A 20,045-nucleotide genomic window follows, 5' to 3' on the forward strand; every position below is an offset into this window, starting at 1 on the left:
CTTTTGCGAAACAGACCAGGCCGGGGTTTGAGAAGTCAATGAGAGGAGTGAAAAATGATTTCTTAGTTGTTCATTTTCGTGAACGCTAAAGGAAAAAAACGTAGATTATTAAGTAGTGGAACTTGTTATGACTCCAACCTCGTGAGCTTGACAAACTGACACGTCAATTTTAGTCAAAAACGTTATATCGAAAGAGTGCCACATGCGCAGTTCGGCGAGAGTCGACCGTTAGACCCGATGACATGTTTCTGTGCATGAGCATAGCTAGCCAACGTCGCCATGACATCGCCTACAAGTGTGATCGGGAATTTCTACTGAAGAAGCAGCTTCTGCCTATCTTCATACTGTACCATCTTTGGTCTGGTGTTCAACTAGCCCATGTGCAACATGCACACACAGTTACAAGCCCGCTAGAGTTAGCAGCAGATGGACATTATCCACCATCGTAGTATGGATGAAGCCTGATCTGGAATGTGAAGCTAACTGATGCTGGCTAACTTTATAAAACCGCATCCGTAATGGGACTGCGGTCAAACGACCACTCTTCATCACTGTCAAACGCTCAGCGAGCAGGCCTTTCTAATCAACTTGGCCCGAGTATCCTGGAAGGATATTAACCTCATTCCGTCAGTAGAGGATGCCTGGTTCTTTAAAAGTGCTTTCCTCACCATCTTAATTATATAAGCCCCCTTAAAAAAATGTACAACCAGGAACAGATATACCTCTTGGTTCACTCCAACCCTGACTGCCCTTGACCAGCACAAAAACATCCTGTGGCGTACTGCATTAGCATCGCGACATGCAACTTTTTAGGGAAGTTAGAAACCAATATACACAGGCAGTTAGGAAAGCAAAGGCTGGCTTTTTCAAACAGAAATGTGCATCCTGTAGCACAAACTCAAAAAAGTTCTGGGACACTGTAAAGTCCATGGAGAATAAGAGCACCTCCTCCAAGCTGCCTACTGCACTGTGGCTAGGAAACACTGTCAACACCGATAACTGAGAATTTCAATAAGCATTTTTCTACGGCTGGCCATGCTTTCCACCTGGCTATCCCTATCCCGGTCAACAGCCCTGCGCCCCCCACAGCAACTTGCCCAAGCCTCCCCCATTTTTCCTTCACCCAAATCCAGATAGCTGATGTTCTGAAAGAGCTGCAAAATCTGGACCCCTACAAATCAGCCGGGCTAGACAATCTGGACCCTCTCTTTCTAAAATGATCTGTCGAAATTGTTGCCACCCCTATGCCTAGCCTGTTTAACCTCTCTTTCGTATCGTCTGAGATCCCCAAAGATTGGAAAGCTGCAGCGGTCATGACACTCTAGACTCAAACTGCTACAGACCCATATCTATCCTACCATGCCTTTCTAAGGTCTTCGAAAGCCAAGTTAATAAACAGATCACCGACCATTTTGAATCCCACCGTACCTTCTCCGCTATACAATCTGGTTTCCGAGCTGGTCATGGGTGCACCTCAGCCACGCTAAACGATATCATAACCGCCATCGATAAGAGACAATACTGTGCAGCCGTCTTCATCGACCTGGCTAAGGCTTTCGACTCTGTCAATCACCACATTCTTATCGGCAGACTCAACAGCATTGGTTTCTCTAATGACTGCCTCGCCTGGTTCACTAACTACTTATCAGACAGAGTTCAGTGTGTCAAATCGGAGGGCCTGTTGTCCGGACCTCTGGCAGTCTCTATGGGGGTGCCACAGGGTTCAATCCTCGGGCCGACTCTTTTCTCTGTATATATCAATGATGTCGCTCTTGCTGTTGGTGATTCTCTGATCCACCTCTACGCAGACGACACCATTCTGTATACTTCTGGCCCTTCTTTGGACACTGTGTTAACTGTGTTAACTAACCTCCAGACAAGCTTCAATGCCATACAACTCTCCTTCCGTGGCCTCCAACGGCTCTTAAATGCAAGTAAAACTAAATGCATGCTCTTCATCCGATTGCTGCCCGCACCTGCCCGCCTGTCCAACATCACTACTCTGGACGGTTCTGACTTAGAATATGCGGACAACTACAAATACCTAGGTATCTGGCTAGACTGTAAACTCTCCTTCCAGACTCACATTAAGCATCTCCAATCCCAAAAATCTAGAATCGGCTTCCTATTCAGCATCAAAGCATCCTTCACTCATGCTGCCAAACATACCCTCGTAAAACTGACTATCCTACCAATCCTTGACTTTGGCGATGTCATTTACAAAATAGCCTCCAACACTCAGCAAATTGGATGCAGTCTATGACAGTGCCATCCGTTTTGTCACCAAAGCCCTATATACTACCCACCATTGCGACCTGTTGGCTGGCCCTCGCTACATATTCGTTGCCAAACCCACTGGCTGCAGGTAATCTATAAGTCTTTGCTAGGTAAGCCCCGCCGTATCTCAGCTCACTGGTCACCATAGCAGCACCCACCCGTAGCACATGCTCCAGCAGGTATATTTCACTGGTCACCCCCAAAGCCAATTCCTCCTTTGGCCGCCTTTCCTTCCAGTTCTCTGCTGCCAATGACTGGAACGAACTGCAAAAATCACTGAAACTGGAGACAGTTATCTCCCTCAATAGCTTTAAGCACCAGCTGTCAGAGCAGCTCACAGATCACTGCACCTGTACATAGCCCATCTGTAAATAGCCCATCTATCTACCTACCTCATCCCCATACTGGTATTTATTATTTTGCACCTTTGCACCCCAGTATCTCTACTTGTACACTCATCTTCTACACATCTATCACTCCAGTGTTTAATTGCTATATTGTAATTATCTCGCCACTATGGCCTATTTCTTGCCTTACCTTCGTTATCCTACCTCATTTGCACACACTGTATATAGACTTTCTCTATTGTACTGTTGACCGTATGTTTGTTTATTCCCATGTTTGTTTATTCCATGTGTTGTTGTTTGTGTCGCACTGCTTTGCTTTATCTTGGTCAGGTCGCACTTGTAAATGAGAACTTGTTCTCAACTAGCCTACCTGGTTAAATAAAGGTGTTCTCAACTAGCCTACCTGGTTAAATAAAGGTGTTCTCAACTAGCCTACCTGGTTAAATAAAGGTGTTCTCAACTAGCCTACCTGGTTAAATAAAGGTGTTCTCAACTAGCCTACCTGGTTAAATAAAGGTGTTCTCAACTAGCCTACCTGGTTAAATAAAGGTGTTCTCAACTAGCCTACCTGGTTAAATAAAGGTGTTCTCAACTAGCCTACCTGGTTAAATAAAGGTGTTCTCAACTAGCCTACCTGGTTAAATAAAGGTGTTCTCAACTAGCCTACCTGGTTAAATAAAGGTGTTCTCAACTAGCCTACCTGGTTAAATAAAGGTGTTCTCAACTAGCCTACCTGGTTAAATAAAGGTGTTCTCAACTAGCCTACCTGGTTAAATAAAGGTGTTCTCAACTAGCCTACCTGGTTAAATAAAGGTGTTCTCAACTAGCCTACCTGGTTAAATAAATAAAGGTGAAATACAATAAATACAATTTTACAAAAGCCTGATCTGTAATGTGACGCTAACTGAAGCTGGCTAGCTTTATAAAAACCTGAGTAGGTCTAGTTTGCTTCGTACTATAGCACTCAGGCTAGTGTGGAGTCACTGTGAGTTAGGCTCCAGTTCAGTTGGGGCGCTTGATATGTTTTTAGTGTTATCCTATGATCCACTGACCACTGTGGTCAGATGGAAAATGGAAGTAGCCCAGACTTACTCTCTAAGCAGCTGGAGTGGTATTCGAGGAAGAACTTGGTCTTGGACTTTGTCATGAGGGTGGCAACACAGTTCATGAACTTGATCCCACCCTGAGACACACTGTTGGGATCTGGAAAGAAAATATAGAAATATCATTGGAAAGGCAGTTGTCTTTGTCCATAGATTTGCACACGGTAAAACACGAGAACATCTTCTTCTGAGGTTAGATCATTTCGTAAAATACAGTGATGTCAGACACACGTGCATTAGTCACACACAGCCAGCACGGTGTAGTTGTCTAGTGAAGTAAGAAGCTGTACCATGCTTGGAGACAAACTGCGATGACACTCCGACTTCAAATGTGGAGAAAACTGGAGAGTGGTCACTGGTCATAATGTCATTGGTGCACCCTTCAAGAGAGGTTGCAAAAATTATAGAATTGGTAATAACATGAACTAAAATGACACATATTTTGTTCGTTAATTGCAATGAATCAATTATCATGGCAGTAGTCTCACCGTATGACTGACAGAACACATGCACCAAGGGGTAGGACCTTCGTAGAACGCGATCACACCATGATGGTAGATTGTATTTAGTCTGTGAGGGAAGAGAATTTATATTTCAGTCGTTCTGAAAAATCAGCATCGGTTTGATGGCAGGCCTATCTAAGACCATGACATCTTTCTAATAGTGGTTTCAGAGACCCGTGTGTGTCCCAAATGGCACCCTTTTCACTATATAGTGCACTACTTTAGACCAGAGCCCTATGGAACCATATTCCCTATATAGTGCACTACTTTAGACCAGAGCCCTATGGAACCCTATTCCCTATATAGTGCACTACTTTAGACCAGAGCCCTATGGAACCCTCGACAACTACTGTGATTATTATTATTTGACAATGCTGGTCATTTTTTGAACATTTTGGCCATGTTCTGTTATAATCTCCACCCGGCACAGCCAGAAGAGGACTGGCCACCCCTCAGAGCCTGGTTCCTCCCTAGGTTTCTTCCTAAGTTTTGGCCTTTCTAGGGAGTTTTTCCTAGCCACCGTGCTTCTACACCTGCATTGCTTGCTGTTTGGGGTTTTAGGCTGGGTTTCTGTACAGCACTTTGATATATCAGCGGATATAAGAAGGGCTATATAAATACATTTGATATGATATGAAACCCTATTCCCTATATAGTGCACTACTTTAGACCAGAGCTCTATGGAACCCTATTCCCTATATAGTGCACTACTTTTGACCAGAGTCCCATGGGCTATGTATGGAATAGGATGCCATTTGGGACTTCCTCTACAAGGTAAAATAATAAACAGCCAAGCTGTGGACTTGTGCTCTCAGATATCTGCTTATTTCCTCTACTGTATGAGGGCCATACAGCATCTCAGGAAACACACACAATAAACTTACCCCAGTGGCTTTGGCCTTGGTGTAGGCATATTTCTCGCGTGTGTCTCTCTCGAAACGATACGTGGGCGCGAACGTGATCTCCTCCTCATCTGTGATGAGATTAAATAATAAAAAATATATAGAGAGAGAGATGTCAGAATCACCATTATTTGTCAATTACATGTGCATGTACCAGGAATTTGACCTGGTGAAGTGGTGCTCAGGAACTAGCTAGCCTATAGTTTACTGGTAGTGCTAGCTAGCCTATAGTTTACTATCTGGCAGGGCTAGGTAGCCTATAGTTTACTCTCTGGTAGGGCTAGCCAGCCTATAGTTTACTATCTGGTAGTGCTAGCTAGAGTCATGGCTCTGGGGCTTGCTAGCCTATAGTTTACTATCTGGTAGTGCTAGCTAGCCTGTAGTTTACTCTCTGGTAGGGCTAGCTAGCCTATAGTTTACTGGTTGTGCTAGCTAGCCTATAGTTTACTCTCTGTTAGTGCTAGCTAGCCTATAGTTTACTGGTAGTGCTAGCTAGCCTATAGTTTACTCTCTGGTAGTGCTAGCTCGCCTATAGTTTACTGGTAGTGCTAGCTAGCCTATAGTTTACTCTCTGGTAGGGCTATGTAGCCTGTAGTTTACTCTCTGGTAGAGCTAGCTAGCCTATAGTTTACTCTCTGGTAGAGCTAGCCTAGCTAGCCTATAGTTTACTCTCTGGTAGTGCTAGCTAGCCTATAGTTTACTCTCTGGTAGTGCTAGCTAGCCTATAGTTTACTCTATGGTAGTGCTAGCTAGCCTATAGTTTACTCTCTGGTAGGGCTAGCTAGCCTATAGTTTACTCTCTGGTAGGGCTAGGTAGCCTGTAGTTTACTCTCTGGTAGGGCTAGCTAGCCTATAGTTTACTCTCTGGTAGAGCTAGCCTAGCTAGCCTATAGTTTACTGGTAGGGCTAGCTAGAGTCATGGCTCTGGGGCTAGCTAGCCTATAGTTTACCAAGGCTAACATGCTGTAGATGTGTTCACTCAATGGCTAGTTGTGCCCATTCAATGACCATGGCTTTGACATAGAAATGTATTACTTTCATCAAAGTCACTTATCAATGATCACCAATTTCATCCTCACATTTTTCCATAAACATCATATAGCCTAGTGAAGTTTAATTTACTTTAGTCATAGTTAGCTATGACAGAATGTATGTTTCTAGTGGCCATGTCTTACCATAGTGTAGGAATACCTTCCCCTCTCCTTTTTCAATGGTGAGCTGGTCTCTACACAGCAGTTCCTGGTACTGCTGCTGTTTGATCTTGGTCACGATGCTCTCGGCTTCCTGTTAAGGGAACACAATGCAAAGTAGCTGCTCTCTCTTCCTGCACAGTGTCATCAGAACAGCACTGTCTCTATTTAGCCTAACTGCTGCTAGGGAAATAGGGAACATGAACTGCATGCTGGTTTTATCCCAAATGGCACCCTCATCCCTATATTAGTGAACTACTGTAGATCAGGGTTAGATCAAGTTTTAAAAAGTAGTGCACTCCTCTGGTCCATGTCCTTTACACTACTTGCTTGCTTACGCTTACTTACTTGGTGTGTAACAGCACATTCAATAAGCACATGAATACAAATTTAGATGAGCAGTGGTTGAGAGCTGTTGATAGTCGATAAAGCAGTTGAGAGCTGTGTATATCCCCCCCCAAGCAGACACCTCGACGGCCCTGAAAGACCTTCATTGGACTCTATGTAAACTGGAAACCACATATCCTGAGGCTGCATTTATTGTAGCTGGGTATTTTAACAAGGCTAATCTGAAAACAAGGCTCCCTACATTTTATCAGCAATGCTAAGTACCTTGGCATCATACTTGATTCCAACCTCTTTTAAAAAGCATGTGAAAAAGGTAATTCAAATAACCAAATTCAACCTAGCTAATTTCCGATTTATACGAAATTGTTTGACTACAGAGGTAGCAAAACTGTACTTCGAAACTATGATACTCCCCCACTTAACATACTGCTTGACTAGTTGGGCCCAAGCTTGCTGTACAACATTAAAACCTATTCAGTCTGTCTACAAACAGGCTCTCAAAGTGCTTGATAGGAAGCCCAATAGCCATCATCATTGTCACATTCTTAGAAAGCATGAGCTCTTGAGTTGGGAAAATCTTGTGCAATACACCGACGCATGTCTTGTATTCAAGATCCTTAATGGCCTGGCTCCCCCTCCACTCAATATTTTTGTTAAACAGAAAACCCAGACATATGGCAGCAGATCCACAAGGTCTGCCATGAGAGGTGACTGTATAGTTCCCTTAAGGAAAAGCACCTTTAGTAAATCTGCATTCTCTGTGAGAGCTTCCCATGTCTGGAATACACTGCCATCAGACACACATAACATCACCACATATCACACTTTCACAAAATGCTTGAAGACATGGCTAAAGGTCAATCAGATTTGTGAACATGGTCCCTAGCTGTGTGTTGCCGCTTTCCATGTTGTCTGTTGTCTGTAGCTTGTGAGGTGTGGAAACACTTTGTTGCTTTTATGAATTTTGTCTTGCTGCTTTTTGTTTTATGTTGCTCTGTCTGTATGCTACGTCTTGCTTGTCCTATGTTGCTCTGTATGCTATGTCTTGCTTGTCCTATGTTGCTATGTCTTGCTTGTTCTATGCTGCTATTGTCTATATTGTAATTGTTTTTAATAACCTGCCCAGGGACTGCGGTTGAAAATTAGCCGGCTGGCTAAAACCGGCACTTTTACTGAAACGTTGATTAATGTGCACTGTCCCTGTAAAAATAAAAATAAACTCAAACTCAAACTCAATATCAAATGTGCGACCCAGTCTGGCTAAACTCTGGATCATTGCTACTCTAATTTCCGTGATGCATACAAAGCCCTCCCTCGCCCTCCTTTCGGCAAATCTGACCACGACTCCATTTTGTTGCTCCCAGCCTATAGACAGAAACAAAACAGGAAACGCCTGTGCTCAGGACTGTTCAACGCTGGTCCGACCAATCTGATTCCACGCCTCAAGATTGCTTTGAACACGTGGACTGGAATTTGTTCCGGATAGCATCGGACAACAACATTGATGTATACACTGATTTGGTGAGGGAGTTTATTATTAGCAAGTGCATGTGGTACCCACAGTGACTATTAAAACCTTCTCCAACCAGAAACCGTGGATTGATGGCAGCATTTGCCAAAACTGAAAGCGTGAACCACTGATTTTAATCATGACAAGGTGACCAGAAACATGACCGAATACAAACAGTGTAGCTATTCCCTCCGCATGGCAATCAAACAAGCTAAGCGTCAGTATAGAGACAAAGTAGAGTCGCAATTCAACGGCTCAGACACCAGACGTATGTGGCAGGGTCTACAGTCAATCACGGATTACAAAAAGAAAACCAGCCCCATAGCAGACACCGATGTCTTGCTCCCAGACAAACTAAACAACTTCTTTGCTCGCTTTGAGGACAATACAGTGCCACTGACACGGCCCGCTACCAAAACCTGCGGGCTCTCCTTCACCACAGCCAACGTGAGTAAAACATTTAAACGTGTTAACCCACGCAAGGCTGCCAGCCCAGTTGGCATCCCTAGCCACATCCTCAGAGCATGCGCAGACCAGCTGGCTGGTGTGTTTACGGACATATTCAATCAATCCCTATCCCAGTCTGCTGTTCCCACATTATTCAAGAGGGCCACCATTGTTCCTGTTCCCAAGAAAGCTAAGGTAACTGAGCTAAACGACTACCGCCCCGTAGCACTCACTTCCGTCATCATGAAGTGCTTTGAGAGACTAGTCAAGGACCATATCACCTCCACCCTACCTGACACCCTAGACCCACTCCAATTTGCTTACTGCCCCAATAGGTCCACAGACGATGCAATCACCATCACACTGCACACTGTCCTATCCCATCTGGACAAGAGAAATACCTATGTAAGAATGCTGTTCATCGATTACAGCTCAGCATTTAACACCATAGTACCCTCCAAACTCGTCATTAATCACAAGACCCTGGGTCTCGACCCTGCCCTATGCAACTGGGTCCTGGACTTTCTGTTGGGCCGCCCCACAGTGGTGAGGGTAGGAAACAACATCTCCACCCCGCTGATCCTCAACACTGGGGCCCCATAAGGGTGTGTGCTCAGCCCTCTCCTGTACTCCCTGTTCACCCACGACTGCGTGGCCAAGCACACTTCCAACTCAATCATCAAGTTTGCAGACGACACTACAGTGGTAGGCTTGATTACCAACAACGACGAGATGGCCTACAAGGAGGAAGTGAGGGCCCTCGGAGTGTGGTGTCAGGAAAATAACCTCTCACTCAACGTCAACAAAACAAAGGAGATGATCGTGGACTTTAGGAAACAGCAGAGGGAGCACCCCCCTATCCACATCGATGGAACCGTAGTGGAGAGGGTAGCAAGTTTTAAGTTCCTCGGCATACACATCACAGACAAACTGAATTGGTCCACCCACACAGACAGCGTGGTGAAGAAGGCACAACAGCGTCTCTTCAACCTCAGGAGGCTGAAGAAATTTGGCTTGTCACCAAAAACACTCACAAACTTTTACAGATGCACAATCGAGAGCATCCTGTCGGACTGTGTCACGGCCTGGTACAGCGGGGACCGAGAGACTGAAAAAACAGCTTCTATCTCAAGGCCATCAGACTGTTAAACAGCCATCACTAACATTGAGTGGCTGCTGCCAACATACAGACTCAATCTCAAGCCACTTTAATAATTAATAATTGGATGTAATAAATGTATCACTAGTCACTTAAACAATGCAACTTTATATAATGTTTACATACCCTACATTACTCATCTCATATGTATATACTGTACGGACTGCTCTCGCCTAATTTTCAACCGCAGTCCCTGGGCAGGCTATTAAAAACAATTACAATATAGACAATCATTGGGCAGTGAGCACACGCAGAGCAACATAGGGCAAGCAAGACATAGCATACAGACAGAGCAACATAGAACAAGCTAGACGTAGCATACATACAGAGCAACATAGAACAAAAAGCAACAAGACAAAATTCATAAAAGCAACAAAGTGTTTCCACAACTCACAAGCTACAGACAACAGACAACATGGAAAGCGGGAATACACAGCTAGGGATTTGGATCACAAGTCTGATTGATCTTGAGCCATGCATTCATACATTTTGTGAAAGTGTGATATGTGGTGCAGTTATGTGTGTCTGATGGTGGTGATGAAGTTGTTGAGAGTTGTTGATAGTCGATAGAACAGGTGAGAGTTGTTGATAGTCGATAGAGCAGTTGAGAGTTGTTGATAGTCGATAGAGCAGTTGAGAGCTGTTGATACTGTAGCAACCTTAACCCAACACAGTGTAACGGATGTGAAACGGCTAGCTTAGTTAGCGTGGGCGCTAAATAGCGTTTCAATCAGTGACGTCACTTGCTCTGAGACCTTGAAGTAGTAGTTCCCCTTGCTCTGCAAGGGCCGCGGCTTTTGTGGAGCGATGGGTAACGACGCTTCGTAGGTGTCAGTTGTTGATGTGTGCAGAAGGTCCCTGGTTCGCGCCCGGGTATGGGCGAGGGGACGGTTTAAAAATTATACTGTTACAACAGCCTCTTTAAAAGGTTCAGATCTCTTAGCATAACGGTTAAGGTTGAGTTGACAGTCGCTGGACCCAGGTTAGAGTCCCGGTCAGGCTACCCCCCCAAATTTCAATACAATACAATCTCCACATCCAGCGTTAACTGCTATGCTAGTTCAACTTACTGTGGATGGCAATTCAATTCGATAATTCAGATCCCCAAGCCAGAACAGATGAGTGAATCGATGTGTGATGTCAAAAGGATTCAGTTTCTTATCTCCAAGATTCAAGAAACGTAGGATGCTGACGTAATTCTGGTTGCGTCTGGTAAGAGAAATAAATGTTGAGAAAATAAATGTCTTGCTTTCAAGTACTTGAGATATGAAGAGATGTGGCATCTTCTTTTCTCCCGTTTAGCTATTTTTTTTTGCAATATGCAGACTCATATCTTCGTGTTCCTTATTTCATCAAACAGAAATGAACAGAATCAGTTAAAGGCTATTCAAGAAATAGAGCAGACAGGCCACAGATAACAACAGACATCCTGAATAATACTGGAGCATAAAACAACCCCCCCCCCCCCCCCAAAAAAAAAATTGTAAGAGTTTAGAGGCATTTTGAGGAGATGCTAAATATTCTAATATTGTGTCAGTGGAACAATGTTGTTGTTTTGATTTAGCTCCATTTTGCTTTCAACATAAACTGGTTTCTAGGGGTTCAGAACTATTTAAAATGCTTGAGGATTGTTACATTCTGATTATATAATTTGTCAGACATTTTTTTTAAAAATCCCTGTATAGCTCACCTGAGCTTCTTCTCGCTCCCCGAAGTCAGGTGACTGTTGACGAAGCCAAAGGAAGTACCGTTGAACATGAAGGACACGCCCACTGCTCCCTTATTTCCTAGAACATAAAGGAAAAACAACATGGATGCGACGTTAGGCCTCTCTACTGTTTGTGCCCTTTCATCGTCTCAGGGTTTGTTAATAAAAAGAAGACCAGTTTCCCAGACACAGATTAAGTCTAGTCTTGGACCTAAAAAAGCAATTTCATTGGAGAATCTTCATTGCACATGCATTTTAAACCAGAACTAGGTTTTCATCTGTGTCTGGGAAATTGGGACAAAGAGTGTGCAGTGAGTGGATAGGTCTGCAGTGAGTGGATGGGTCTGCAGTGAGTGGATGGGTCTGCAGTGAGTGGATGGGTCTGCATTGAGTGGATAGGTCTGCAGTGAATTGATGGGTCTGCAGTGAATTTATGGGTCTGCAGTGAATTGATGGGTCTGCAGTGAGCTGGTGGGTCTGCAGTGAATTGATGGGTCTGCAGTGAGCTGGTGGGTCTGAAGTGAATTGATGGGTCTGCAGTGAGTTGATGGGTCTGCAGTGAGCTGGTGGGTCTGCAGTGAATTGATGGGCCTGCAGTGAATTGATGGGTCTGCAGTGAATTGGTGGGTCTGCAGTGAATTGGTGGGTCTGCAGTGAATTGATGGGTCTGCAGTGAATTGATGGGTCTGCAGTGAATTGATGGGTCTGCAGTGAGTGGATGGGTCTGCAGTGAATTGGTGGGTCTGCAGTGAATTGATGGGTCTGCAGTGAATTGATGGGTCTGCAGTGAATTGATGGGTCTGCAGTGAATTGATGGGTCTGCAGTGAATTGATGGGTCTGCAGTGAGCTGGTGGGTCTGCAGTGAATTGATGGGTCTGCAGTGAATTGATGGGTCTGCAGTGAATTGATGGGTCTGCAGTGAATTGGTGGGTCTGCAGTGAGTGGATGAGTCTGCAGTGAGTGGATGAGTCTGCAGTGGGTGGATGATTCTGCAGTGAGCTGATAGGTCTGTAGTGAGATGATGGGATTTACCCAGTGCGTTGGCGATCCCTGTCTTAACGCTGTCTGAAAAGATGTGTGAGATTCTGTTTTCGTGCTCTGGCTTGGCTAGCACAACGATGCGGATGTTCCATAGCGTTTGGATGGCTATCTGAACAAAATAAAACACATAATAATTACAATAAAACACATTCATATTTTTTTTTAAATGGTGAATTCTATTACAATCAGTCACTGTCATTTGTTTTAATGTAATGTCCCAAGGCTTAATTGCAACCACATATACAGTCATCTCAGGTGGATGAGATTAGTTGTAATGTGTAACCTACATAATACCAGTGTAGAAATCAGGAGTAAGTAACTAAACTTTAAGGGGAGGTTTCCCGGACTCAGATTAAGCCTTGTCCTCAGATTAAACCCTATCCTCAGATTAAGCCCTATCCTCAGATTAAGCCCTATCCTCAGATTAAGCCCTATCCTCAGATTAAACCCTATCCTCAGATTAAGCCTTATCCTCAGATTAAGCCCTATCCTCAGATTAAGCCCTATCCTCAGATTAAGCTTTATCCTCAGATTAAGCCCTATCCTCAGATTAAGCCCTATCCTCAGATTAAGCCCTATCCTCAGATTAAGCCCTATCCTCAGATTAAGCCCTATCCTCAGATTAAACCTTGTCCTCAGATTAAGCCTAGCAAAGTCAATGGAAAATCTAAATTGAAAGTGCTTTGTAGTCCAGGACTAGGCTTAATATGTGTCTTGGAAACTGGCACTGAGTGTTGAGATAGTAACTGACTTGTTTGAAGCTGATGTTGGTGGTTCCTCTCAAGGCACTCTTCAGTGTGTCTATCCACTCCTTCTCCCCCAGGGGATCTTCCTGAGTCCCGATCACATAGATGTCATGAGGAATGTGGTCGGCCGTGTCGTCCCTGGTCTTGCCCTGACCCTTACACTGGAACCAGGATGCTATGCTGTGGGGGGGACTGGCGTTACCTGGAGGAAGAGGTAATTATCAATCGTTCAATTGTTTAATTGTCCCAATCAATCAATTAGCTGTTGAGTTCTTGAGCAAAATAATTATCGACTGAGCTGAAGTAACAATATCGAACAATATTGATAATAATTGATTAATAAAGTATTTATTATCAACAAATTGATGCACTGGGTAGATTGTTCTATGTATTTTAGTTAATGTAGACATCGAAGGCGGCCATTTTACCCATATTCCAGGTACCAACGAATACCGTGATCATATCTGGCTCAGGCTTGTCCGAGTGTTTGTTCTTCATCTGCTGAAGGAGTTGACAGAACCCCTCTCTTTTCTGGTCACACACACACATCAGAAAGATGACCACACAGTTTACATGAAGCCATAGCTTGATGGTACGTGTACAAGGCCTTCAGAAAGTATTCACACCCTTGACTTTTTACACATTTCGTTGTGTTACAGCCTGAATTCAATATGGATTAAATTGTGTTTTTTTTTTGTGTTTTTTTTTTGTGTTTTTTTTTTATACACACAATAGGCCAGTAAGTCAAAGTGGATTTATGTTTTTTGAAATTTTTATAAATGAAAAGCTGAAATGTCTTGAATCAATAAGTATTCCATCCTTTTTGTTTAGGCAAGCCTAAATAAGTTCAGGAGTAAAAATGATTTAAATTGCATGGACTTTGTGTGCAATAATAGTGTTCAACATGATTTTTGAATGACTACCTCATCTCTCTACCCTACAATTATCTGTAAGGTCCCTCATCTCTGTACCCCACACATACATTTATCTGTAAGGTCCCTCATCTCTGTACCCCACACATACATTTATCTGTAAGGTCCCTCATCTCTGTACCCCACACATACATTTATCTGTAAGGTCCCTCATCTCTGTACCCCACTCATACAATTATCTGTAAGGTCCCTCATCTCTGTACCCCACACATACAATTATCTGTAAGGTCCCTCAGTCCAGCAGTGAATTTCAAACACAGATTCAACCATAAAGACCAGGGAGGTTTTCCAAAGCCTCACAAAGAAGGTAGATGGGTATAACATTTTTATTTTTTTAAAGCTAGACATTGAATATCCCTTTGTGCAGGCTGTAGTTATTAATTACACTTTGGATGGTGTATCAATACACCAAGTCACTACAAAGATACAGGCGTCCTTCCTAACTCAGTTGCCGGAGAGGAAGGAAAGGGATTTCAACATGAGGCCAATGGTGACTTTAAAACTGAGGACGGATCAACAACATTGTAGTTACTTCACAATACTAACCTAAATGACAGAGTGAAAAGAAGGAAGCCTATACGTTAAAACAAATTCTTCCAAAACATGCATCCTGTTTGCAACAAGGCGCTAAAGTAATACTGCAAACAAACGTGGCAAAGAATTTAACTTTTTGTCCTGAATACAAATTGTTATGTTTGGGGCAAATCCAACACAACACATTGCTGAATACCACTCTCCATATTTTCAAGCGTAGTGGTGGCTGCATCATGTTATGGGTATGGCTATAGTTGTTAAGGCCTGGGGAGTTTTTCAGGATAAAAAAAGATACAGAATGGAGATACTGTAAGCACAGGCAAAATCCCAAAGGAAAACCTGATTCAGTCTGCTTCCCAACAGACACTGGAGAAGAATTCACCTTTCAGCAGGTCAATAACCTAAAACACAAGGCTGAATCTACACTGGAGTTGCTTACCAAGAAGACAGTGAATGTTCCTGATGGCCGAGTTACAGTTTTGACTTAAATCTACTAGAAAATCTATGGCAAGACCTAAAAATGGTGTGAATACTTATGTAAATGAGATATTTCTGTGATAAATGTTCAATAAATTTGCAAAAAAATCTACAAACAATTCTAAAAATCAATTTAATCCGTTTTAAATTCAGTCTGTAAAACAGCAAAATGTGGAATAAGTCAAGGAAGGCAGTATGGTTTCTCTGAGGTATACCTTTGTATCGTCGAAGACAAACTCTTTCCTCAGAGTCTTCTCCTTCTCGGTCTCCACCACGATCACCAGTTTGGCAACTTTCTGGGATTTCACCAGCTGTAAAACTACACATGACATAGATTTAAGGCTACGTCCACAAGTGTCTTAGATTACTTCCCAAATGATACCCTTTTCCCTTTATATGGCACTACTCTTGACCAGGGCTGTCGTTACACGACGCAATTTATATGCCAATTTTAGTTGTTTTGCAAATGAGTTGCTTCTTGACTGCTTCGTGAAACACTCCCCTGCATAAGCAACTCATCTGCAACCATGGAAACGTTTCAACTTTGTGCAACTAGTTGCAAGCAACAGCCAATCAAAACAAACACTTTTGACACATGATCCAATCGAAAGGTTCAGAATTCTGACCCAGTTGTCATGTCAACAGAGCTGTCAGTGCTGCACAAGCACAACCAGCGATCAGCGTTGACAGAACAGAGACTAGCACAACAGGAGATGTAGGGACCACGCAGCCGTCATACCGTTCAGGAAGGAGACGCGTTCTGTCTCCTAGAGATGAACGTACTTTGGTGCGAAAAGTGCAAATCAATCCCAGAACAACAGCAAAGGACCTTGTGAAGATGCTGGAGGAAACAGGTACAAAAGTATCTATATCCACAGTAAAACAAGTCCTATATAGACATAACCTGAAAGGCCGCTCAGCAAGGAAGAAGCCACTGCTCCAAAACCCCCATAAAAAAACAGACTACGGTTTGCAACTGCACATGGGGACAAATATCATACTTTTTGGAGAAATGTCCTCTGATCTGATGAAACAAAAATAGAACTGTTTGGCCATAATGACCATCGTTATGTTTGGAGGATAAAGGGGGAGGCTTGCAAGCCGAAGAACACCATCCCAACCGTGAAGCACGGGGGTGGCAGCATCATGTTGTGGGGGTGCTTTGCTGCAGGAGGGACTGGTGCACTTCACAAAATAGATGGCATCATGAGGAAGGAAAATTATGTAGATATATTGAAGCAACATCTCAAGACATCAGTTAAGTTAAAGCTTGGTCGAAGATGGGTCTTCCAATTGGACAATGACCCCAAGCATACTTCCAAAGTTGTGGCAAAATGGCTTAAGGACAACAAAGTCAAGGTATTGGAGTGGCCATCACAAAGCCCTGACCTCAATCCTATAGAACATTTGTGGGCAGAACTGAAAAGGAGGCCTACAAACCTGACTCAGTTACACCAGCTCTGTCAGGAGGAATGGGCCAACATTCACCCAACTTATTGTGGGAAGCTTGAGGAAGGCTACCCGAAACGTTTGAACCAAGTTAAACAATTTAAAGGCAATGCTACCAAATACTAATTGAGTGTATGTCAACTTCTGACCCACTGGGAATGTGATGAAAGAAATATAAGCTGAAATAAATAATTCTCTCTACTGTTATTCTGACATTTCACATTCTTCAATTAAAGTGTTGATCCTAACTGACCTAAGACAGGGAATGTCTACTTGGATTAGATGTCAGGAACTGTGAAAAACTGAGTTTCAATCTATTTGGCTAATGTGTATGTAAACTTCTGACTTCAACTGTAGCTGTGTTGTTATTGTTTTCAATCTAATGTTGGTGTTTTCAATCTAATGTAATACATCAGATGACATGGGGTGAGTTTAGAATTCTCAAATAAGCAGCTTCAATTTGATTGGCTATTGCATGCAATTTTAATGGCGTTTGAGTAACTTCATGTACCAGCAAAATTGCTTGAGATTATGCCACTTGCAACTGCAACTAAAATTGCATGAAAGTTGCTTCGTGTGACCCCAGTCTAAGGCCTAGATACAGTCCAGAATGTAAACCCAGTCTAAGGCCTAGATACAGCCCAGAATGTAATCCCAGTCTAAGGCCTAGATACAGCCCAGAATGTAAACCCAGTCTAAGGCCTAGATACAGCCCAGAATGTAAACCCAGTCTAAGGCCTAGATACAGTCCAGAATGTAAACCCAGTCTAAGGCCTAGATACAGCCCAGAATGTAAACCCAGTCTAAGGCCTAGATACAGCCCAGAATGTAACCCCAGTCTAAGGCCTAGATACAGTACAGAATGTAACCCCAGTCTAAGGCCTAGATACAGAATGTAACCCCAGTCTAAGGCCTAGATACAGAATGTAACCCCAGTCTAAGGCCTAGATACAGTACAGAATGTAACCCCAGTCTAAGGCCTAGATACAGAATGTAACCCCAGTCTAAGGCCTAGATACAGTACAGAATGTAACCCCAGTCTAAGGCCTAGATACAGAATGTAACCCCAGTCTAAGGCCTAGATGCAGAATGTAACCCCAGTCTAAGGCCTAGATACAGAATGTAACCCCAGTCTAAGGCCTAGATACAGCCCAGAATGTAACCCCAGTCTAAGGCCTAGATACAGAATGTAACCCCAGTCTAAGGCCTAGATACAGAATGTAACCCCAGTCTAAGGCCTAGATACAGAATGTAACCCCAGTCTAAGGCCTAGATACAGAATGTAACCCCAGTCTAAGGCCTAGATACAGCCCAGAATGTAAAAACAACAATATAAAAACTATTTACGATTATAGGAGGAATAAAGTACTTACTTTTATTGTGTACAAAGTATTTATCTTCTGGTCCGTCTTTATACTTCTTGAAGTATATCTTCCCAGTTTCCACATCCACCTTGATGAACATCTTGTTTGTGAGACCAAGCAACTCTGATTTGACCTGTAAGAGAAGACCACGACCTCATAAATTCACCAAAAGGAACCTTGTTCCTTGTTCAATTAAACCGTGCAAAGACAATTTGGAGTTTACCCTAATGGATAATAGAGATTATTTTATTGATTTTTTGTTTCAGATAAGTTTCATAATCCGCTGTGCCTTTTGATATTATATAATATATATATTTATATTTATATATTATATATATTTGATATAGATTGATATATGTGGTAACATTGTTATCATGCAGTATCTCATTTTGTTCAACTTACTTCAAATGTAATAGGTGGTATTAGAGACTTCCTGTGGCTTCCGTCATTTCCTACCGACTCAAACAGAGCAGCTTTGGCCTGTAGGAAAGAAAAGGAAACTACAGTATGTGAAAAGGAAGCATTTACTCCTTTCACTGTATGCTTCTGTTTCAGGTCTGGTTTTGGTCAGAGTGTAACAGGAAAGACGTTACAACATGTGAGAGATCATCTACACCAGGATCAGTTAGTGATTGATAGAAATAGTAAATGAACAAGCGTTTGCTAACGTTGCTAACGTTGAATAAAAATAAAAAAAATCTAAAATCAAATGTCAGAATAAGATTGCGTCCCAAATGGCAAACATATTCCCTATATAGTGACCTACTTATGACCAGAGATCTATGGGCCCTGATCGAAAGTAGTGCACTATTTAGAGAATGGGACAGGCCCTAAGTTTAGAATAGTGTTAAACATTACTTTATCCTCGATGGAGTAGAGCAGTTTGGTAATTTGTTCCAGCCTGAATGACACAGCCTGACCTGAATCTGCTGACACCTAGAAGTTAATAAAAGCAGAAACGTGAATTCAACATAAACCAAGAATTAGGGCAGAGGCAGCCTTCAGCGCATCACATAGGAAATATCATTAAAAACACAAAGGACTTGATAATATAAATACTGTGCACTAGACCAGAGATGATATAAATACTGTACACTAGACCAGAGATGATATAAATACTGTACACTAGACCAGAGATGATATAAATACTGTACACTAGACCAGAGATATAAATACTGTACACTAGACCAGAGATGATATACATACTGTACACTAGACCAGAGATATAAATACTGTACACTAGACCAGAGATATAAATACAGTACACTAGACCAGATATATAAATACTGTACACTAGACCAGAGATATAAATACTGTACACTAGACCAGATATATAAATACTGTACACTAGACCTGAGATGATATACATACTGTACACTAGACCAGAGATATAAATACTGTACACTAGACCAGAGATATAAATACTGTACACTAGACCAAAGATGACAGTAAAACTAAACAGAAGTGTCTGATAAATTGTTAATAATAGCCACCTGTTACCATGCAGCATCTATATACCTACAATCAGATAGCATTATTAGTCATTTTACAGAAAGACAAAGACCCTCTAGTCGAGAATGGATCCTCATACCGACTTGTTTCCTTATTGAATACTGATGTTAAAATAATACCATCTTGAATGCAGCTCATACTGTCCCATCTCCTTACTGAATACTGATGTTAAAATAATACCATCTTGAATACAGCTCATACTGTCCCATCTCCGTACTGAATACTGATGTTAAAATAATACCATCTTGAATGCAGCTCATACTGTCCCATCTCCTTACTGAATACTGATGTTAAAATAATACCATCTTGAATGCAGCTCATACTGTCCCATCTCCTTACTGAATACTGATGTTAAAATAACGGCTACTATAAGGTTGATTATATTAACAACCCACCTGACTTCTCATTCGGCCGACCCCTGGGGACAGCTGTTGGTCTAGAAGCCTCTGGAAGGCCTCCAGAGTGGGCAGGGTACGGGAGATCTCACTGACAACA

At 42.6% G+C, this 20,045-nt stretch overlaps 1 protein-coding gene across 3 annotated transcripts in view; it reads right to left on the minus strand.

The window, feature by feature from the left end:
* Positions 1 to 20,045, minus strand: part of inpp5d (inositol polyphosphate-5-phosphatase D) — a 52,649-nt gene that overhangs the window by 10,680 nt on the left and 21,924 nt on the right. For all 3 annotated transcript variants that reach the window (XR_005052360.1, XM_036981612.1, XM_036981538.1), the window contains 15 exons: positions 19,946 to 20,036; positions 18,897 to 18,974; positions 18,441 to 18,518; positions 18,048 to 18,171; positions 15,441 to 15,544; positions 13,711 to 13,813; positions 13,288 to 13,484; positions 12,528 to 12,645; positions 11,477 to 11,573; positions 10,857 to 10,995; positions 6,308 to 6,416; positions 5,115 to 5,203; positions 4,216 to 4,297; positions 4,018 to 4,107; positions 3,717 to 3,827 (listed from right to left, as the gene is read on the minus strand). Coding sequence is in view for 2 of the 3 variants with exons in the window: in XM_036981612.1 (XP_036837507.1) it covers positions 3,717 to 3,827; positions 4,018 to 4,107; positions 4,216 to 4,297; positions 5,115 to 5,203; positions 6,308 to 6,416; positions 10,857 to 10,995; positions 11,477 to 11,573; positions 12,528 to 12,645; positions 13,288 to 13,484; positions 13,711 to 13,813; positions 15,441 to 15,544; positions 18,048 to 18,171; positions 18,441 to 18,518; positions 18,897 to 18,974; positions 19,946 to 20,036 (1,610 nt within the window). In the remaining variant the exon portion in view is untranslated. The remainder of the gene's footprint in view (positions 1 to 3,716; positions 3,828 to 4,017; positions 4,108 to 4,215; positions 4,298 to 5,114; positions 5,204 to 6,307; positions 6,417 to 10,856; positions 10,996 to 11,476; positions 11,574 to 12,527; positions 12,646 to 13,287; positions 13,485 to 13,710; positions 13,814 to 15,440; positions 15,545 to 18,047; positions 18,172 to 18,440; positions 18,519 to 18,896; positions 18,975 to 19,945; positions 20,037 to 20,045) is intronic.

Source organism: Oncorhynchus mykiss, chromosome 1 (assembly GCF_013265735.2).
Source record: "Oncorhynchus mykiss isolate Arlee chromosome 1, USDA_OmykA_1.1, whole genome shotgun sequence".
NCBI classification, from domain to species: Eukaryota; Metazoa; Chordata; class Actinopteri; order Salmoniformes; family Salmonidae; genus Oncorhynchus; species Oncorhynchus mykiss.